At 43.0% G+C, this 15,110-nt stretch overlaps 1 protein-coding gene across 9 annotated transcripts in view; it reads left to right on the top strand.

The window, feature by feature from the left end:
* Window positions 1-15,110, top strand: part of IL1RAPL2 (interleukin 1 receptor accessory protein like 2) — a 495,600-nt gene that overhangs the window by 229,769 nt on the left and 250,721 nt on the right. Inside the window, exons 1-2 of one of the 9 annotated variants that reach the window (XM_080365719.1) lie at window positions 4,671-10,471; window positions 11,797-11,919. The exons of 5 other annotated variants lie outside the window; for them this stretch is intronic. Coding sequence is in view for 3 of the 4 variants with exons in the window: in XM_080365713.1 (XP_080221839.1) it covers window positions 11,771-11,891 (121 nt within the window). In the remaining variant the exon portion in view is untranslated. Of the gene's footprint in view, window positions 1-4,667; window positions 11,920-15,110 lie in introns of those variants that run through there. 3 more of the 9 variants (XM_080365712.1, XM_080365713.1, XM_080365718.1) reach the window with 3 other exon arrangements.

The following is a 15,110-nucleotide window of genomic DNA, read 5'->3' as shown; positions in this document are numbered from 1 at the left end:
TTTTGAAATTCCCACCCAAATTTAATGAGTTTTGTGCATGTTGATTATCATTCAATGTGAGTAGTGTTAGTGTGTGTTCAGTAGAGCCAAGAGTTCCAAGATTGCTGCCAAATCAAGGAACTATGAACTGTGCAACAAATTCTCTTGCTGTTTTAGTACCATGCCTATACCTGCCTGTATTTTGGTGCTTTCCTTGTTTTCCAGTGCCAGTAAGAATGCAGCTTGCAGGTATCATGGCACTTCAGAATCTGCTTGAGCAGGAAATAAACATAAAAAGAGCGAGCTATGAACACGTACCTTTCCATAATCCTCATAAATTGTTCATTAGAGCAGTTGTGTCATTATCATCGATGTGCTTTCAGCATTTTTTTAAATCATCCCCCCATCTAAGGAGGGATTTCCTTCTTTGTAACAGCTAAAATAATTTTGAAACTTAGCACAAAAAGCCCACAGCACTTAGTTTAAGGCCATTTATTTTTATTTTATTTGGGGACCATAAGGTGGTCAAAAGACTGAATCGTTAAAGCAAACAGAGTGCAGAGATATTTTGGGAAAGGATTTCCCATTCCTGTAATTTCACGCTTCCAAGGGAAAAGGAGTAATTTGCAAGGATTTTACACTTTCCTTTTCATACTTGAAGTTAATACATGGCACTGTTACACTCAAAGTTAATGCATTGCAGTGTTCCACAACGGGTCATCAGCGCTCAGTGTCTCATGGAGAGGGGAAATGTTGGGAGACAAATGTGGAGAGACAAAGTCATTCGTCCAAAGATGCAAAGATGCACAGTGAGTTTGAGAGAGCTCCTGATCCATAACCCAGGCCATGAACCTACATGTTGTGTTTCATGTGTCAGAGCTGTGTAAACTCAGCTGTGAGCCCTGGGCTTGGTCCATGCCCTTTTCCTTCTCTTCTGCCAACGATCTGGTGCTTAAAGCCAAAATGTGGCTGCTGACACTTGCAGGGTGGTAGAAGAAGGAGCTGGGGACTGGTAACCATAGATGGGAAGAGAATGTGGCGATGCCACATGGGCAGCCCCAACATGGCTCATACCCTCACAGCTGTGAGGTTGGATGATCCTCTGCTGTGCAGATATGTTTGGGAGGGCTTATCATCCTGATTTCTCTGGGTTTTCTGGGGTTTTTTTGGCTTTTTCTTTGGGGGTGTGTGTGAGAGAGAGAAAAAATGAATTAGGGAATAAAACTGGCTCCAAAACAAGACTCCTGCAGAGCACACTGAGTACATCCAGCCTGTATGGGGCAGAGCACCATTGATAACTGCTTTCAAAGAATGCTATTTTACTTGCTTTTGAACGCCTCTATAGGTGGTCATAAAAAGTTTTCGACTTTATGTCAAAAGCGCTCTCAGAGCAATGGGCTATAACAATGGAAGAGGAGGAACTTTAAAAAGGTCTTGAAAGGTTTTTGTGAAATGCATTATGTTGGATCGTTTGAAGCTGTTGGAACTGATCTTTCATACTTAGACCCTTTAAAAGCTCCTGAAATCCATTCATGTTTACAAGATGAGGCATGATTTTCAGAAGTCTTTTTTCTTCTTCTTCTTCGTTTTAGTTACTGCATTAATGGCCATGATTCCTGTGGGGAGACGAGCATTGCCGAGGTCAATAATATGTCTTAAATGTGAACTGTCAGGCTAATTGTGTGCGCTGAAATTCACCTTGACACAGTGGAAGTGTGCAAAGCCCTCACCTCCCACTCCAAGCCTTCGTTAGGGAAATACAGTGCAAATACCCTGATTTCTTTGGGGTAGTACAGCACCGAGGGCCTGGATGGGCTGGGAGGGATCGCTGCTGGGTTAGTCTCAGGCGGGAGATGGATGCTGTTGGATAAAATACAAGATAGTGTTGCTAAGAGAAGCAATGGAGAACTCTGCAAATGGGTTATCTCAGAGCCTCGTTGCAGTTTTGTCCTGGGTTTGCCAGGAGAATAAAGGAAGAAATTTGTGTAAGTTTAGGTTTCTTTACTGAAACTTTGTGGAAAATGAAATCATCCTTTCCTACGTAAAGTTTTAAGTATTTTTCCTGAATAATAACTAAAGATTGCTCATTTAGCTTGCCGGTACAAACAGGCCAGTGTGAAGTGGGTTCCCTAAACTGTAGGAAACTTACTGAAAGTAAAATGTATACAATTTTAAAAATTCATTAAAACTGTCATATGAGATTTACAAAAACATTTAAGTAATCTTAAACTTTTGGCTTCAGCTATTTGACAGACTCAGCTGACCACATTTTTAAGCAAGCGTTTTGCATATTTGTCTTACTATTATCATTTGCAAATTAATAGTTGGAATCTGTTTTGTGATACCAGTGATTCATGAAATTTGCAGTGCCCTTGGATAGCACAGGCAGCTCATAAGAAGGTAGGGTGTGGAACCCATATTGCAAGAGGAAAGCTAATTAGTTTTAATTAAAGGTAGGCAAAAATCGTGGACTTCAGGTCACAATCTAACAACCTCCCCAGGGCTTATGTGGCTTTTTCGTTAAAATTAAGTTTCAGTAAGGCAAAACTGATTCTGCCAAGAAATCTGGTAGTCTTATCTGTAGTTCCTCAAGCAAAATTCTCATTAGCTTCACTGTCATGAGCATGCAATCTGTAGTTCATACACTAAAAAACTATAAATATTACTTGCTTTAAATTATTTTTCTAGATCTAGTAACTTTGACACTAGGAATAACTGACTTGGGAAGGTGACATGAGCAAGTATTTATCGTTCCCCATGATGCAAAACCTAGAAGGCACTTGGTGAGGACTGAGACAACAGATTTAAAATAAATAAAAGCAGTATGTTTTAGACGAGATGTGAAATTAAATTGCGTAACTCATTGCCACTGTGTTATGAAGACCAAATGTATAGAAAGGTTACAGATTCCCTGGCTAAGTTAGTGGAGGATAAGCCTGTCAAAATCTGTTAAATATGGTACTCTGAATCAAGCTGTCACTTCAGGGAGTCCCAGGCTACGTATTTCTGAAATGGAGAAGACGGCATCAATCTTTGTGCCCCCACCCCTGGTCCCTGGCAGAGCACGGTCCTGAGCAAGGGGGACCGGTGAGCTGGCAGCACGTTCCTCCTGTGGGGTGGCTGAGTACTGCAAAGCTCAAGTCACAGGTGCAAGAGGTGACCATGTAATTTCAGATCATGTCTTCAGCAGCCCTCGTACCGCAGCCATGGGTGCCCACAGTGGGTGTGCTTGCCGGGCCGGCAGTGTGAACACAGCTCCTCGCTTCCAGGGGGTGATCGGGAGGGAGTGTTTCATTTTGAATCGATGTTGTGAAATGATATGTTCAGCTTCAGCTAAGACAGTAGGCATTTTTTAATTTCCACATGTCCTTACTAATGTTTTTCAAAGGTTTTCACTTACAAAAAATGTTGACATTCTGGGAAAAAAATTATTTTGGGACAGTGTATCACTTAAAATGCATATTCTGGAACATTTAGCTTATATAGGTGTAGAAACTTACCTCTCTGTACAAACCCAAATAATCTGATCATTTATTGGTGAAGAATAATTTGACAAGCTGTCAGAAGGATTTCAGCTTTTTTAGATGTCTTCTATTTCGGTTGCTTCTGTCAAGAGGATTTTATTTTTTTTTAACATGAGAAAAATTCAGTTCAATGGGACAGATTTCCTTCCAGAAGATAATTTTGAATGTTTAGTTAGATGTAGTGGTTTTCCTCCAGCTGTCACTGCTTTCTTGTTCCTACGCTCTTGAGAAAAGATTTTAAAAATAATTAAGTGTGAGTGCGTCTGTATCAGCCTTTCCCAGCAAGAGCTTTTGTTTATTTAAATTTGGCAGCTCCTCATGCTGAACCGCAGACTCTGCACTACGTTGTGCCCCATGGGTCATGGGCTGGAGGATTATTATTCAGTCCTCACCCTTGGGGCATGCCGTGGAGAGGCAAAGAGGAGGGCTGATAATTAGAGACAGACCACGAAGTCTTCAGTGCTACGTATGGGATTGTCAGATGAGTAGTGCAAACTGTCTCCCTGGCGGCGCTGAAAATGTAAGGATAAATCCTGACCTGGTGTCCAACAGCAAGGCCATAGGGGAGTCACCCATGGCCCTCATGAAGATAATGGATTTAGGCTGATAATTCACACAGGGGGCACCTGCTCCTTGGGGTAGCTAACAGCTATCGAGGTGTGGTGTTTCATACCAAAAATATCTGTGTGGGCTTGGAGTTGTAAGGCAACAGGGAAGAGGATCTGCAGTGGTGAACGTAGGGGCTTAGCATGGAGGTGATTTCCTTACTGTTTCCTGATTTGGAAAACAGAAATCAAAGGGCAAAAAATACAGAAATTTCAGTGGTGGTATCATTAGTTGAGAAGTATTTCCTTTAAATTCTCAGGAATCGTTTTATCCACCCTTTCCCCCCTCTGTGATGGAACTTTGCTGCTGTTCCCCTGAGAACTCCTGGCCTCCTGGGGAGTGTGTGGGTGGTGGCACATCTGCTCTGTTCCCATCCTCACGCAGCCCGCAGCCGAGAGGTGGTCAGCCCCAGTGAGATGGCACCCCTGATACTGATCCTGAGCTGCACTGCAACTCTCTGCCATGCTTTGGCTTTCCTGGGGCCATCCACATGGATGGGCAGGGGTGCTTGGACCCTGCTGCTGGGGCTGGCGATGCACCTTGGGGGGGGGTGGTGGTGCTGCCTGGCTCCCGGCTGGTCCCTGCCCTAGGGGCTGCTCCCAGCAGCTTGCCTACCCCATAGCAGTCAAGCTGAGATGCATGAGCTTGGAGTATTTAAATGACTGACCGCTGCAGCTTTTCCTGGAGGGAGGCAGCGGGAGCACCCCTTGCTATAGCCTTGCTGTATCCCACAGCAATCAGAGCTGGTAAATGCACCAGGGACTGGGCAAGCTGCTTGGAGTGATGGGTTGTCCCCGCATCTCTCTGCCGGCACTTCAGTGCAGGGGTTTGGCTGCCCCTCTCCTTCCCCCTGTCAGGAAGGAATTGGCCTTTGGGGTGAAGACTGGAAGGAGCAGGGAAGGCACAGCGCTTGCTGACATCGCCGTAACGTCTGGGGTGCACGCAGGTTCTGTACCGTGAAAGAGCAGCGTGTTTCCCCGTTTCAGCAATAGAAGAATATTTCCCTCCTGGTGCTTTTGGCACTGTTTGACTTGGCGTTCGTGAGCTGGTGGCCTGCTGTGCTGAGTGCTCGGGGAATTACGCAGGCATGGACAATTAGTCTTTTAAAGGGTCTGCCACTTGGCAATGTGCCAGTGAAGCCGGCGTAGCCCCACTACATAATATCAATTTTTAATGATGATAATTGTGCTAAATTCAGCCCTTGATAAATCTTGGAGTTGGGTTTTCAAAGTTTAAAATCAAACATAACCCAGTTACTTCAGCATTTGATTAAACTGAACTGCCACTTTGGTTAAGTGTTTAAATAAATCAGTATTAATATACTCTTCTGTAGTAAATAAAGTTACGTCTATATAGTTCAAATATCAATATTCACATGAAACTCTTGTAAATGAAGCACTGCCAGTCTGCATATAAAATATATTAACTTAAGGAAGTAAATATTTTATTGATCTTTAAAGGCTGAGATTATGATTTTGGTGGTGGTGACTTGAAAACACTTTTTAGAATGGTGAAACAAATATTTGTAACTACATTGTGGGAAGGCCATTATGTTTCATTCTGTTAATTCTGAAGACCACCTGCTGTAAACACTCACGGACAGACAGGCTTTGGAAGGCGATGTCAAATGGACTTTTTGGAGGCTGCGGCGCTTACGGACACGTGCTCTGCTGGCATTAGCTGCTGCTTGGCAGTGCCAGGAGATGCCTACTTTTAAAGCCAGTTTATGAACGCAGAAGAGGTCTTCACCAGAGGCCACCTGGCTTTAGCCCTTGCAGAGCTCTTCCCTGTTTGTGTGCAAAGATGCCCCTTCTCCTGTGGGGCCTCATCCAGAGCCCTCTCACCCCAGCGGGAGCCTGCCCGCTGGCTGGGACAGCTTTGAAATGCGTCTTTGTAGGAGAGGGCTGAGCTCCAGGGCCTTAATACACAGTTGTGCATGCTCTTGTACGTAGAAATAGTTTCAAGGAGAAGAATTAGGGGCTGCTCAGTCCCTCTTAGACCTCTGTGGAGTACCTGAAACCTGCTCTGCCAGGAGCCGTTGCCAGCCAGAGGTGGACCAAGGCCCCTGTAGTTTGACCTTTGCTGCCTGTAGAGCACAGAAGGGTACAACTGGCTAAACTCTACGTAGTGACTTCCAAGCTGTCAGTAATTCACACGATGACCTGCTTTCAGTTGCTCATCTCCCAGCTTGTTTCAACAAGTCTTACTAAAGACATGATCTTCTTGTCAAGCAAATTATAGGCCTTCTAGAAATGGTAGGAAAGGCCAATCTGCCCATGCTTATGGATGATTTCATCTTTTCAGGCTTGTAAGATTTGGGAAATTATATCCTTAATTACACATCTACTCTTCAGTCTTGGTAAGCCTTAAGAAGTGGGCTTTGCTTACTACCTTCAGCTTGGCTCAGGAATGCAGCCATCTGCTAAAATAGACAACGTAAAGATGCTACCCCAAAATGTGAAAGCTGTCACTGTTTTCAGATGTGTCTGTCTTGGAGCCCTTATCTTTATTGTTGCAGAGCATATCGTATTCTCAGAAAGTTTATTTTGTGCTTCCAGGAGTGGCTTCCTACCATCCAGAGCTTCTGGGTGTGTTGTGCTTGTTTGGGCTGCAAAAATCTGTTCTGAAATCCTTCGGATTTCAACCTGTGCCTGTTCTCAGCTGCTTGACCAGGTGTAAATCCATATCCAGCATACCATGGTGTTCTGCCCTCCTTTAATTGTGTCTGAGGTTTCCTACTGAAGTGAAGAAAAGTAACTATCTTCTGAAGCTGGATGCGCTTCTCTGTAGATGCCCCTCGAAGGGCCATCTTCAACTCAGGATGCCACTGGAACATTCTTTGAAAAGGGACCAAATGTTGGAGAATACCAAGAGAGATACTCGGTAAGCCCACCGATTAGAGTTGACAAATAAAAATTACAATTAAGTGAAACTGCACAAATGAAAAAAAAAAAAAAGAAAAGAAAAGATGGAACTTTCATTACCTTTTTTCAGAGGGTGAAAAAGCATTTCTGAGAGTGGGTGTTCGAGTGACTAATGTGTTGTTACATTCAGTTAAATCAAGTCAAGAGTGAAAACTTCTTGTTGCTTTTCAGAACATTCAATATTTTAACATTAATTTATGGTGAAAAAACATGCCCAGACAGTCTCAGCTCTTTTCTTTTGTAGGCTTTTATGCTTAATGAATGTTTTAAAGGCATTTTTTTCCCTACTGGTTTATACTATTTCCTTTACTTCCCAGGGCCGTCAGGGGTAGTCATGCTGGGTGAGTCTCCTACCTGTGCTGTGGCCAAGCAGGTGTTGGGATGGAAGGCTTTTTGCCCTAAAAACCTATTCGCTCCTGCTAATAACTTTGGAGGAGAGAGCCAGAAGACTAGAGCAGGGGACTGCTTGGTTCCCAGGTGTGTCATTGAAAGGATCTCCTGAAAAATTATGTAACTTGGCTTTTTGCAGTTAATTTAGGAAAATGCAGAATCTGACATTGCTCAGAGACTTCCCTTGTCTAGTAGCAGGGGACCTGGAGACACGTCTGGTTTGGAGACTGGCGAGATCGTCTGTATGTGCTGCTTTCCTATCTGATTTCATTCTCTGCACCTCTGCTTTTTCTTTCCCCCCTCCTCACATATGCCTGTGCTGAAGGTCTCTATGATGGGTTTAGATTTCATCCCGCCAGAGGAACACAGTTATGCATTCAGTTTCTCAGCTGTGTAGCATCTAGAACAGCTGGGCTGTGCCTGCATGGTGTTTGTGTGCTTTCATAATAAAAATAGTTCTGTTTTGCTGGCTTCCATCCCCTGCCTGATCAGTTAGTTATCTGAACCTCCTGTTGTTCTTCTGCCATGGCTCACAATCGGTTAAATTCATGTAAGAATTTTTAAATGGCATACACAGCTCTGCAAGGCCAAGGAATGGAGACAAATTGAAGTCTCTGTCTGTCGGGGGTGAAAGTACAAGGTAGAATTAAATAAATTCACATGAAGGCACTGATGTGGAGAAGTAAGTTTCAGTGTAAGACCGACCACAGTGAGTGATGGCCTGTCAGATTTGAGAATGGAAACTACGTATATATATATATGTACATATATGTACAGATAGAGGGCCATGTGGACAGTGTAATTGGTTAATTACTGCAAATATTTAAAAATACAGTCCTGGCCATGCTGTCTGCGCTGGGGGGGCTGGTAGGCAAAGGGGAAATATCTTTCTCTGCTGTCAGGCAGAGATGTATGTATTTCATAAGTAAACACAATAGTTGTATGATTTTATTCCCCGAAGAGCAAGGCAAACATGGCTGTGATTCGCAGCTTTCCTAATAAATGTATTATCAAGGCACGGCTCATTTTCATCTATGGCAGAAATCAGTAGTGTCTTTTCAAAAAGAGCTCGTCAGTGTTTGTGCCAGCGAGTAGATCTCTCCCCAGCACTGGGGCATACATCAGATTTAGCAGTCGAACTTGAGGCTTCGAATCTGACTTCAGTGTTGCATGTACAGATATAAAAGTTCTTTGTCTTTCTCAATTTTATTGTGGGCTAAAGCAGATCAACACAGGATTTGAGCCAAAGCTCATTACGGACAATGTAAGTTTTGTCCAGTTGATTTCTAAACAATGATCCTGTTCATGCAGCAAGGGCTCTATTCAGCAAAAAAAATAATCAAATAACATTCTGTAAGCTGCTGAAGTGAAGGGTCCTGTTACTTTAGTAACATTATTCCCATTGCTAATAAGTATTTACTGTCTTCCCAAGCTGTGAACAAGTTATGAGAATAGCCACTATTAGGTGGGGTTTTTTTTCTGTTTCTTTGCAATGGCATAAAGCAAACAAACAAACAAAAGGAATACAAACAATGTTACGATGATGATCATGTGTTTTGTCTAAATAAGATATCAACGCCAGCTAATTGTTTTGATAGTGTTAGAAATGTGAAGTGTTGCATACTTGTGCCTATTAATTTGGTGCTCTGCATGCTCCCACGATTAATAATATTACATCAATACCTTCACAAATGATCCTGCTCTGATGAAACCACGAATATATATAAAATACTGAACTCTTGCTTCAGTGTATTCACTGAATTAAATGTAACATGATATCTTTGCCAATGTGATTTCCTGAGTGGAGGAGTCTTCGCTGTGATTAATTTGCAAAGTTCAAATTCTTTTGAATATATTCTTTAGATTAATGGAGGACTAGGTTTCAGATCACAGGCTATGTGAAATGATTTAGAGATGAAGAAAAGTATTAATGTTTTGCTTTTCTCCAAATGGACCAAAAGTTAATGGGGCGTAACGATCAGCTGGGATATTCTGCAGAGATCTGTGCTTGTCCTACCACTCTTGTTTTTCAGTGAAAGTAAAGTAAAAAAAATCTTCTGATAGAGTTTTTAGAAGGATTAGATGTTGGCAAAGTGATAAATAAAAGATTGATGTGAAGTCAGTCAACGTAGTAAACTGGATTCATTTCTTTTAAACTAGTTTGGAGATGAGGTGATGCATCTCGGAATGAGAATGTAGCTTGTGCTTAACTGGATGGAGAGCTACGTCTGGGGAGCAGCGGCTCTGAACAGGGTGTACAGCTCACGTTGCAGAACCTATTAAATGTGATCCCAAGATGTAGCAGAGCTGTGGTTAAGAGAAATAGCATGAGTATGTAGGCGCTAAAATACCAAGTGGAGAGAAGCAGTTTATTTGTTGTATCCAGTACTAGCAGTTACTGCAATATGTCCCATTCTGGTGGTTGAAAAGAACTGGGAAGAATTATCAAAATAATTTCAAATTAATAGAGCTGCCTTTGAAAAGGTTATTAAAGGATCTTGATGCATTTATTTGGCACAAGAAAAACAACCCAAAACATAGGTGTGTCTTGATCAGGCCATGTATTCATCTATTTGAGGAGACATTATCCCATTATTTGAAAATTGCTAGTAGACCTGAATCTGGTCCTTGAAAAGTCTACTAGAAGGCTCGCTGCTCTTTTACCACATCAATGGTTTTCCACCCATCCTGCTATATAAGAATCGTATTGAATTAGTGTTAGTTGTTACCAGTAGGGTGTGAAAGACTGATTATATTAGAGACTGTCACACCATATTAAACAAAATTAATGCTGAAAGAATATGATAAAAAAGTGTAAGTGCTTCAAATGTTGTATCTTATTAGCATGGGAAGCTTTCTTCTCATAAAGCCAGTGTTTCCTCCCTCTGTCCTGCTTGTTGATGTGAGATGAAATGCCATGCTCCATTTACACAGGATGCTAATAATGCTGTGCAGAAAGGACTTGACCAGAGGAGCTCAAGTGACAGTAGGCTTCGGAGCCCGGTCAGGATTTGGACTGCTGTTCACCTTAACTTTATAAGATGCAAGGTAGGAATGTAGTTACCATTTACAGCTTCTGACATGTCAGTTTACAGCCTGACTTGTTAAATGTAGGGCAGCATCACTTTTTTTTTCATGCTGTAGTTTGCAGACGTTCAGCGGGTCTTACATGGGGACTAAGGCACAGCAAGGGGGACAGCTGGGAATAACGAAACCCTTCAACCATCCTGGGGTAGTATAAGCCAGAGCTGAATTAAACTCAGAAAACTGCTTGTGGTTATGTAGCGTATCTGGCCTTTCGCCCCACTTTTTAAAAAGCTAGCTTGGAGAAGGGAAACTGCAACTTCAAATGCAGTTGCCGCTCCCTGCCTGGCTGGGGATGCCAGCTGTCCAGCACTTGGCAATGCGCCAATAAATACCAAAATGTTTTATACATAGAAATCTCATGCCTCTTTGGATGACATTAATTGGGTTTATCCTATAAACTTGAATGAGGTTTTGTGGTAATGACATAGTATTATTCTGTATTAGCAGCACAGCAAAATATCCTGTCCTGTACCTGATGCACAGTTACTGTTTTGAAGCTATCGATGTTAATGCAGTGACCTGAAATCTTGTTTGGTTTTAGCTCAGAAACTTTTCCCTGAAATGCACTGTATTAATGAAACACATTTCAAAGCTGGACAAAAACCAAAAGGAAAAGGTTGAAATTAAGAGGGTGGGGGTCAGGGGGCTTCAAACCCAAGGCAGAAAGATTTCTAGGTAAGAACTGGGTTCAGGTGAAGTAGAAAAGAATTTACAAGCTGCTTAATCTGCTGCATGGAAACTCCTGTGAGCCAGTTGCTGGGACTGGGGACTGGGATCTGCATTTTTCTCCCATTGGGGAACCAGTAGCTCCCTGACATCCCTCAGCTGCCCCACATGGCTCTGCATGAGCCAAGCCCCTGGCTGGCCCTGCTCCTGCTCCAGCTCTGCCTCTGCTGTTACAGGAAAGCTGTTACCATGGGTTTTTTTTTCTTTTGTTTTGCTTTTTCCTGGAGTAGGTGGTTATTTTGCAAAATGGTAATTTCTTTTGGAATGCCAAGGCGAGGAAAGCTCCCCACATCAGCTGTGCCACGTTACCCACAGTGAGCCTGTGGGAAGGAGCAGGGGAAGGAGGCTTCTCTTAGCCCTCAGGCATGCGGTGCTGCGGTGAGGGCATGCACCTCTCTGAAGTGAGGATCTGGAAAAAGACTTGAAAACATACGTTTCCAGGAGCTTTCTAAATAGTTTTGTAGTACAGGTCTTGATGTAGTTCATTTGAGGTCAAGCCATGTGTCAGAGACCACGATCTCTTTCTGGTCTGTGATGCATTTGTCTGTCTTTCAATTCAGCTGGTTTCCAAGAGCTGCAGAGAGGACTCGCTGTGTGCTTCGCCGTGGCTCGGGGGGCGGACGACGGGTGGCTGCATTGCTCACTGCCCTTGGAAGTGAGTGGCTCTGAACTCTGCTAAAAAGGTATCAGAAACAAAAAGAGACATCAGGGCTTCTTGTAGGGGGCGAACAACTCATGTACAAAAAGCATAATTTCCTGTAGACGTCACAAGAGCTCTGTTGCCTGCTTCGTACATTTGACTAGTCAAAATCAACAGCAAAGGGAGTGCCTTGTTTCTGATTAGAGTGGGTGATACTGTAGAAGTCTGGTTATATTTCAGCAACAAGGCCCAGTTAAGATGAATAAGGGTATTCCACAACCTAATTCAGTGGTTTTGTGGCTGGGCCCCTACAGGATCTTGCATATGCTTGGACTGCAATTTGTATTGAGTGTTTGTTTAAAGTTTCCCATTTGTGATGCTTTGGTCAGTGATAAAATAAATACCTAGGTTAATTCAATGCATTGCTATGTCAGCCTTCTGTACAAGCATCTACCTACGGGACTGGCTGCCTCCTCTGCTTAAACTGTTACGGACTGAGGCCAGATTCTGTATTTTGGCAGCCTGACCTGTGCGAGGTGACGTGAAACCAGCATGGTTTGAAAGAATCATACCTGTCATGTGCAGGCCTTGTTGGATCCTTCAAAATATAAAGTGACGTGATAATTGTCACTTGTTGGCTGGTTTATGATTGTGTAACTGCTGAGGCTTGTGCACGGATTGTCACAGGGGCTGTGTGTTATCGTGTCATGCATGATGCATCTGCGACAAGCACACCAAACCAGATTCCCATCAGCTCATGTGCGTGTCTGCGCTGAGGATCAGAAAAGAGAGTAAAATGCTGGAGCTAATCTTCAGCAGTTGCAGCACATGTAAGCAGATTATGCAAAAATGTTAATTTTTTATTATTAAATACCACTTTAGGGAGAAGCAGCCCTTAATACTCTGGCTAAAGACTCCAGTCACACCAGATTAGCATTGTTGTACATTAATAATAAAAATAGCTGGGTCTGATTAGTGTCAGTTAAAGTTTTCTCAATGAGAGATATAACTCTTTGAATTAAACTGTTTGAATAGCAGCTAAGGATTCCCGGGGAATAATTTGTATTAAAAAGTTAAGACCTTCACTACTTTTCTAAAGGAAAATCTATCGCCAGTGTAGGAATTACATACCATTCACATAACAGCGTGAAAAGAAAGGAACTTTGCAGACCATAAAGTGTAATAAAGGAACATCTAAAATTGATTTTCATTTAATAAGTAGATTACTTATGTTTTCCTCTGGAACAGGGAAAGCACACTCCAATAGTCATTGCTTTTCACAAGTAGACCTACTGGTCTGATCCAGATATCCATTGTGAGATGCACTGAGCCACTCTCTCCAAGTAAACCTCAAACCTCCCTGAAACCCTTATCTTTGCATCCGAGGGCATTGCGTCCAAAATAATTTAAAAGAAAAAGGAGACAGGAGACCTTAGTTATTCCCGTTTTGATGGTTGATTGGTATGTTAATTTAGGATATCTGATTTAATTCTTCTGCCCTAGAGAATCCATTTGTGGAAGTGATTTGGGGTAAGGTCCTGTTCCCAGGCTTGCAGCAAGTAAGCAGTTCAGCGGTTGTAGGTTCTCTGTGGGAGCTTAGCACTGCGCTGCAAGCTCCTCAGGGCTCGGCACCAGGGTTTGCATTGGCTCATCACAGGGGTTTTAGGTTGTCTCCAGTGAATAGGTGACTTCCCTGTGGTCTGAGTGGTTTGGGCTCAGAGCGTGTCTGTATTTTTCACTTGTTGAGAGGTTCTTCCTGAGGGCTTTGGGCTGGGCTCAAAAACTTGTGCTCTCCACCAGAGTGTTTCACATAAGATATTCTGTCTTCACGGGGGATTTGACTTGGTTTTCTTGCAGAACACCTCAGCCACAAAGTATGAGCTAATGTATTTTTAGCTTGTTTGATCATTTTTACCCTGCTTGCTCAAAGAAATGAGGATAATATGATCACCTTCTGTGTGTGCGCGCTGCTCTGTCTTCCCCTGTGCCAAACAACTTATAAACTGTTGCCCCGTTTTGACAAGAGAGGTGTTACAGGCAATTACAATTTTATGAGAATGAGTACCAGGTACAGGTATGAATGGCTGATATGGAGGAGAACAAGCTTGTTAATTGGATTTCTGGGAACTGGAATGAGAGAGAGGTTATGGATGCACCAGCCACATGAAAAGCTTTGATTCAAGCTTGTTCCTTCTGGAACATGAGGGAGTCCAACCACCAGAAATAAATTCAGGAGCAAGCAGAATTTGTTAGATGTGCTGGTCCCAAAACAGTTTGTTTCTTTGACTAACGTGGGGTTTTTTGACAAAAGAAACCTGTTTTATAATTGCACTCATTACAGACGCCGTTGTATCAGCATCAGAGATAGAGCTGTAAATACCTGTCAGGTGTCCTCAGCAGAGCGGTGCGTGTTCTGTAAGCTTTAAATAGGAATGTTGCCTCAACAAGCCAGTCTAAGTGAGCAATTCAAAGGTGAGACATCCCTCCTATAGCAGCCAGCAAGGTAACATCAGAGACAATAAGCTTGTCAAGGGAACTTCTGAAGCAAGCTGTTGCATGAATGGCTAGAATTTGCATGTGTCTGTACTGATTCATTTGTACAGAGAAGATTGTTGCCTTTCACACATATCCACAGTTTTATTGTAGCTCAAAGGCCTCAACGGTTTGTAGATTGGTCAGGTTCCGTGTTAAACTGGAAATGGCCTTACTTTGGTGCTGTTTGAGCCCTTCATATGAGCTACCCAGAACATGGCCCATCACAGGATGCCCCAGCCTGTGCCAGGCTCTGCCAGACACGGGCTTTCCTGGCCCTAAGGGGAATCTGGAGCATCTGGAGGGAAGTGTGGCATGGTGTAGGGTGCTGGCAGTTTCCAAGGGATGGTGAGAGACCAGGGGGATATCCTGATCTTAGGTTTTGTTAATCTTTTGTTGAATTGTAGCTGAATCCAGCAAGCAGTGACGTGCTCAAAGATATGCAACTTTGGAAATGCTTGTGCTGGCTCATTCACATTGTTTTTTAGACTACAAAATTAAGCCCTTTGATATGCTAGCCCCTTTCTGAGGTTGTTCGCACTTCCCCTGCCACAGGTCTTTCACTAGACAGAAACATCTTCAGAGGCTGCTTTTATCACTGTAATGATGATGGTTGTACTGGCTGCACAAAGAGCTGGAAATGAGACCGTAGCTGTTTCCCTGTGCACAAGCAAACAAGATGCTGTCCACAAGAATTTTCCT

Source organism: Falco punctatus (genome assembly GCF_963210335.1).
Source record: "Falco punctatus genome assembly, chromosome: 15".
NCBI classification, from domain to species: domain Eukaryota; kingdom Metazoa; phylum Chordata; class Aves; order Falconiformes; family Falconidae; genus Falco; species Falco punctatus.
Note: the sequence above shows the minus strand (reverse complement) of the source record. Positions and strands in the feature narration are given on the sequence as shown.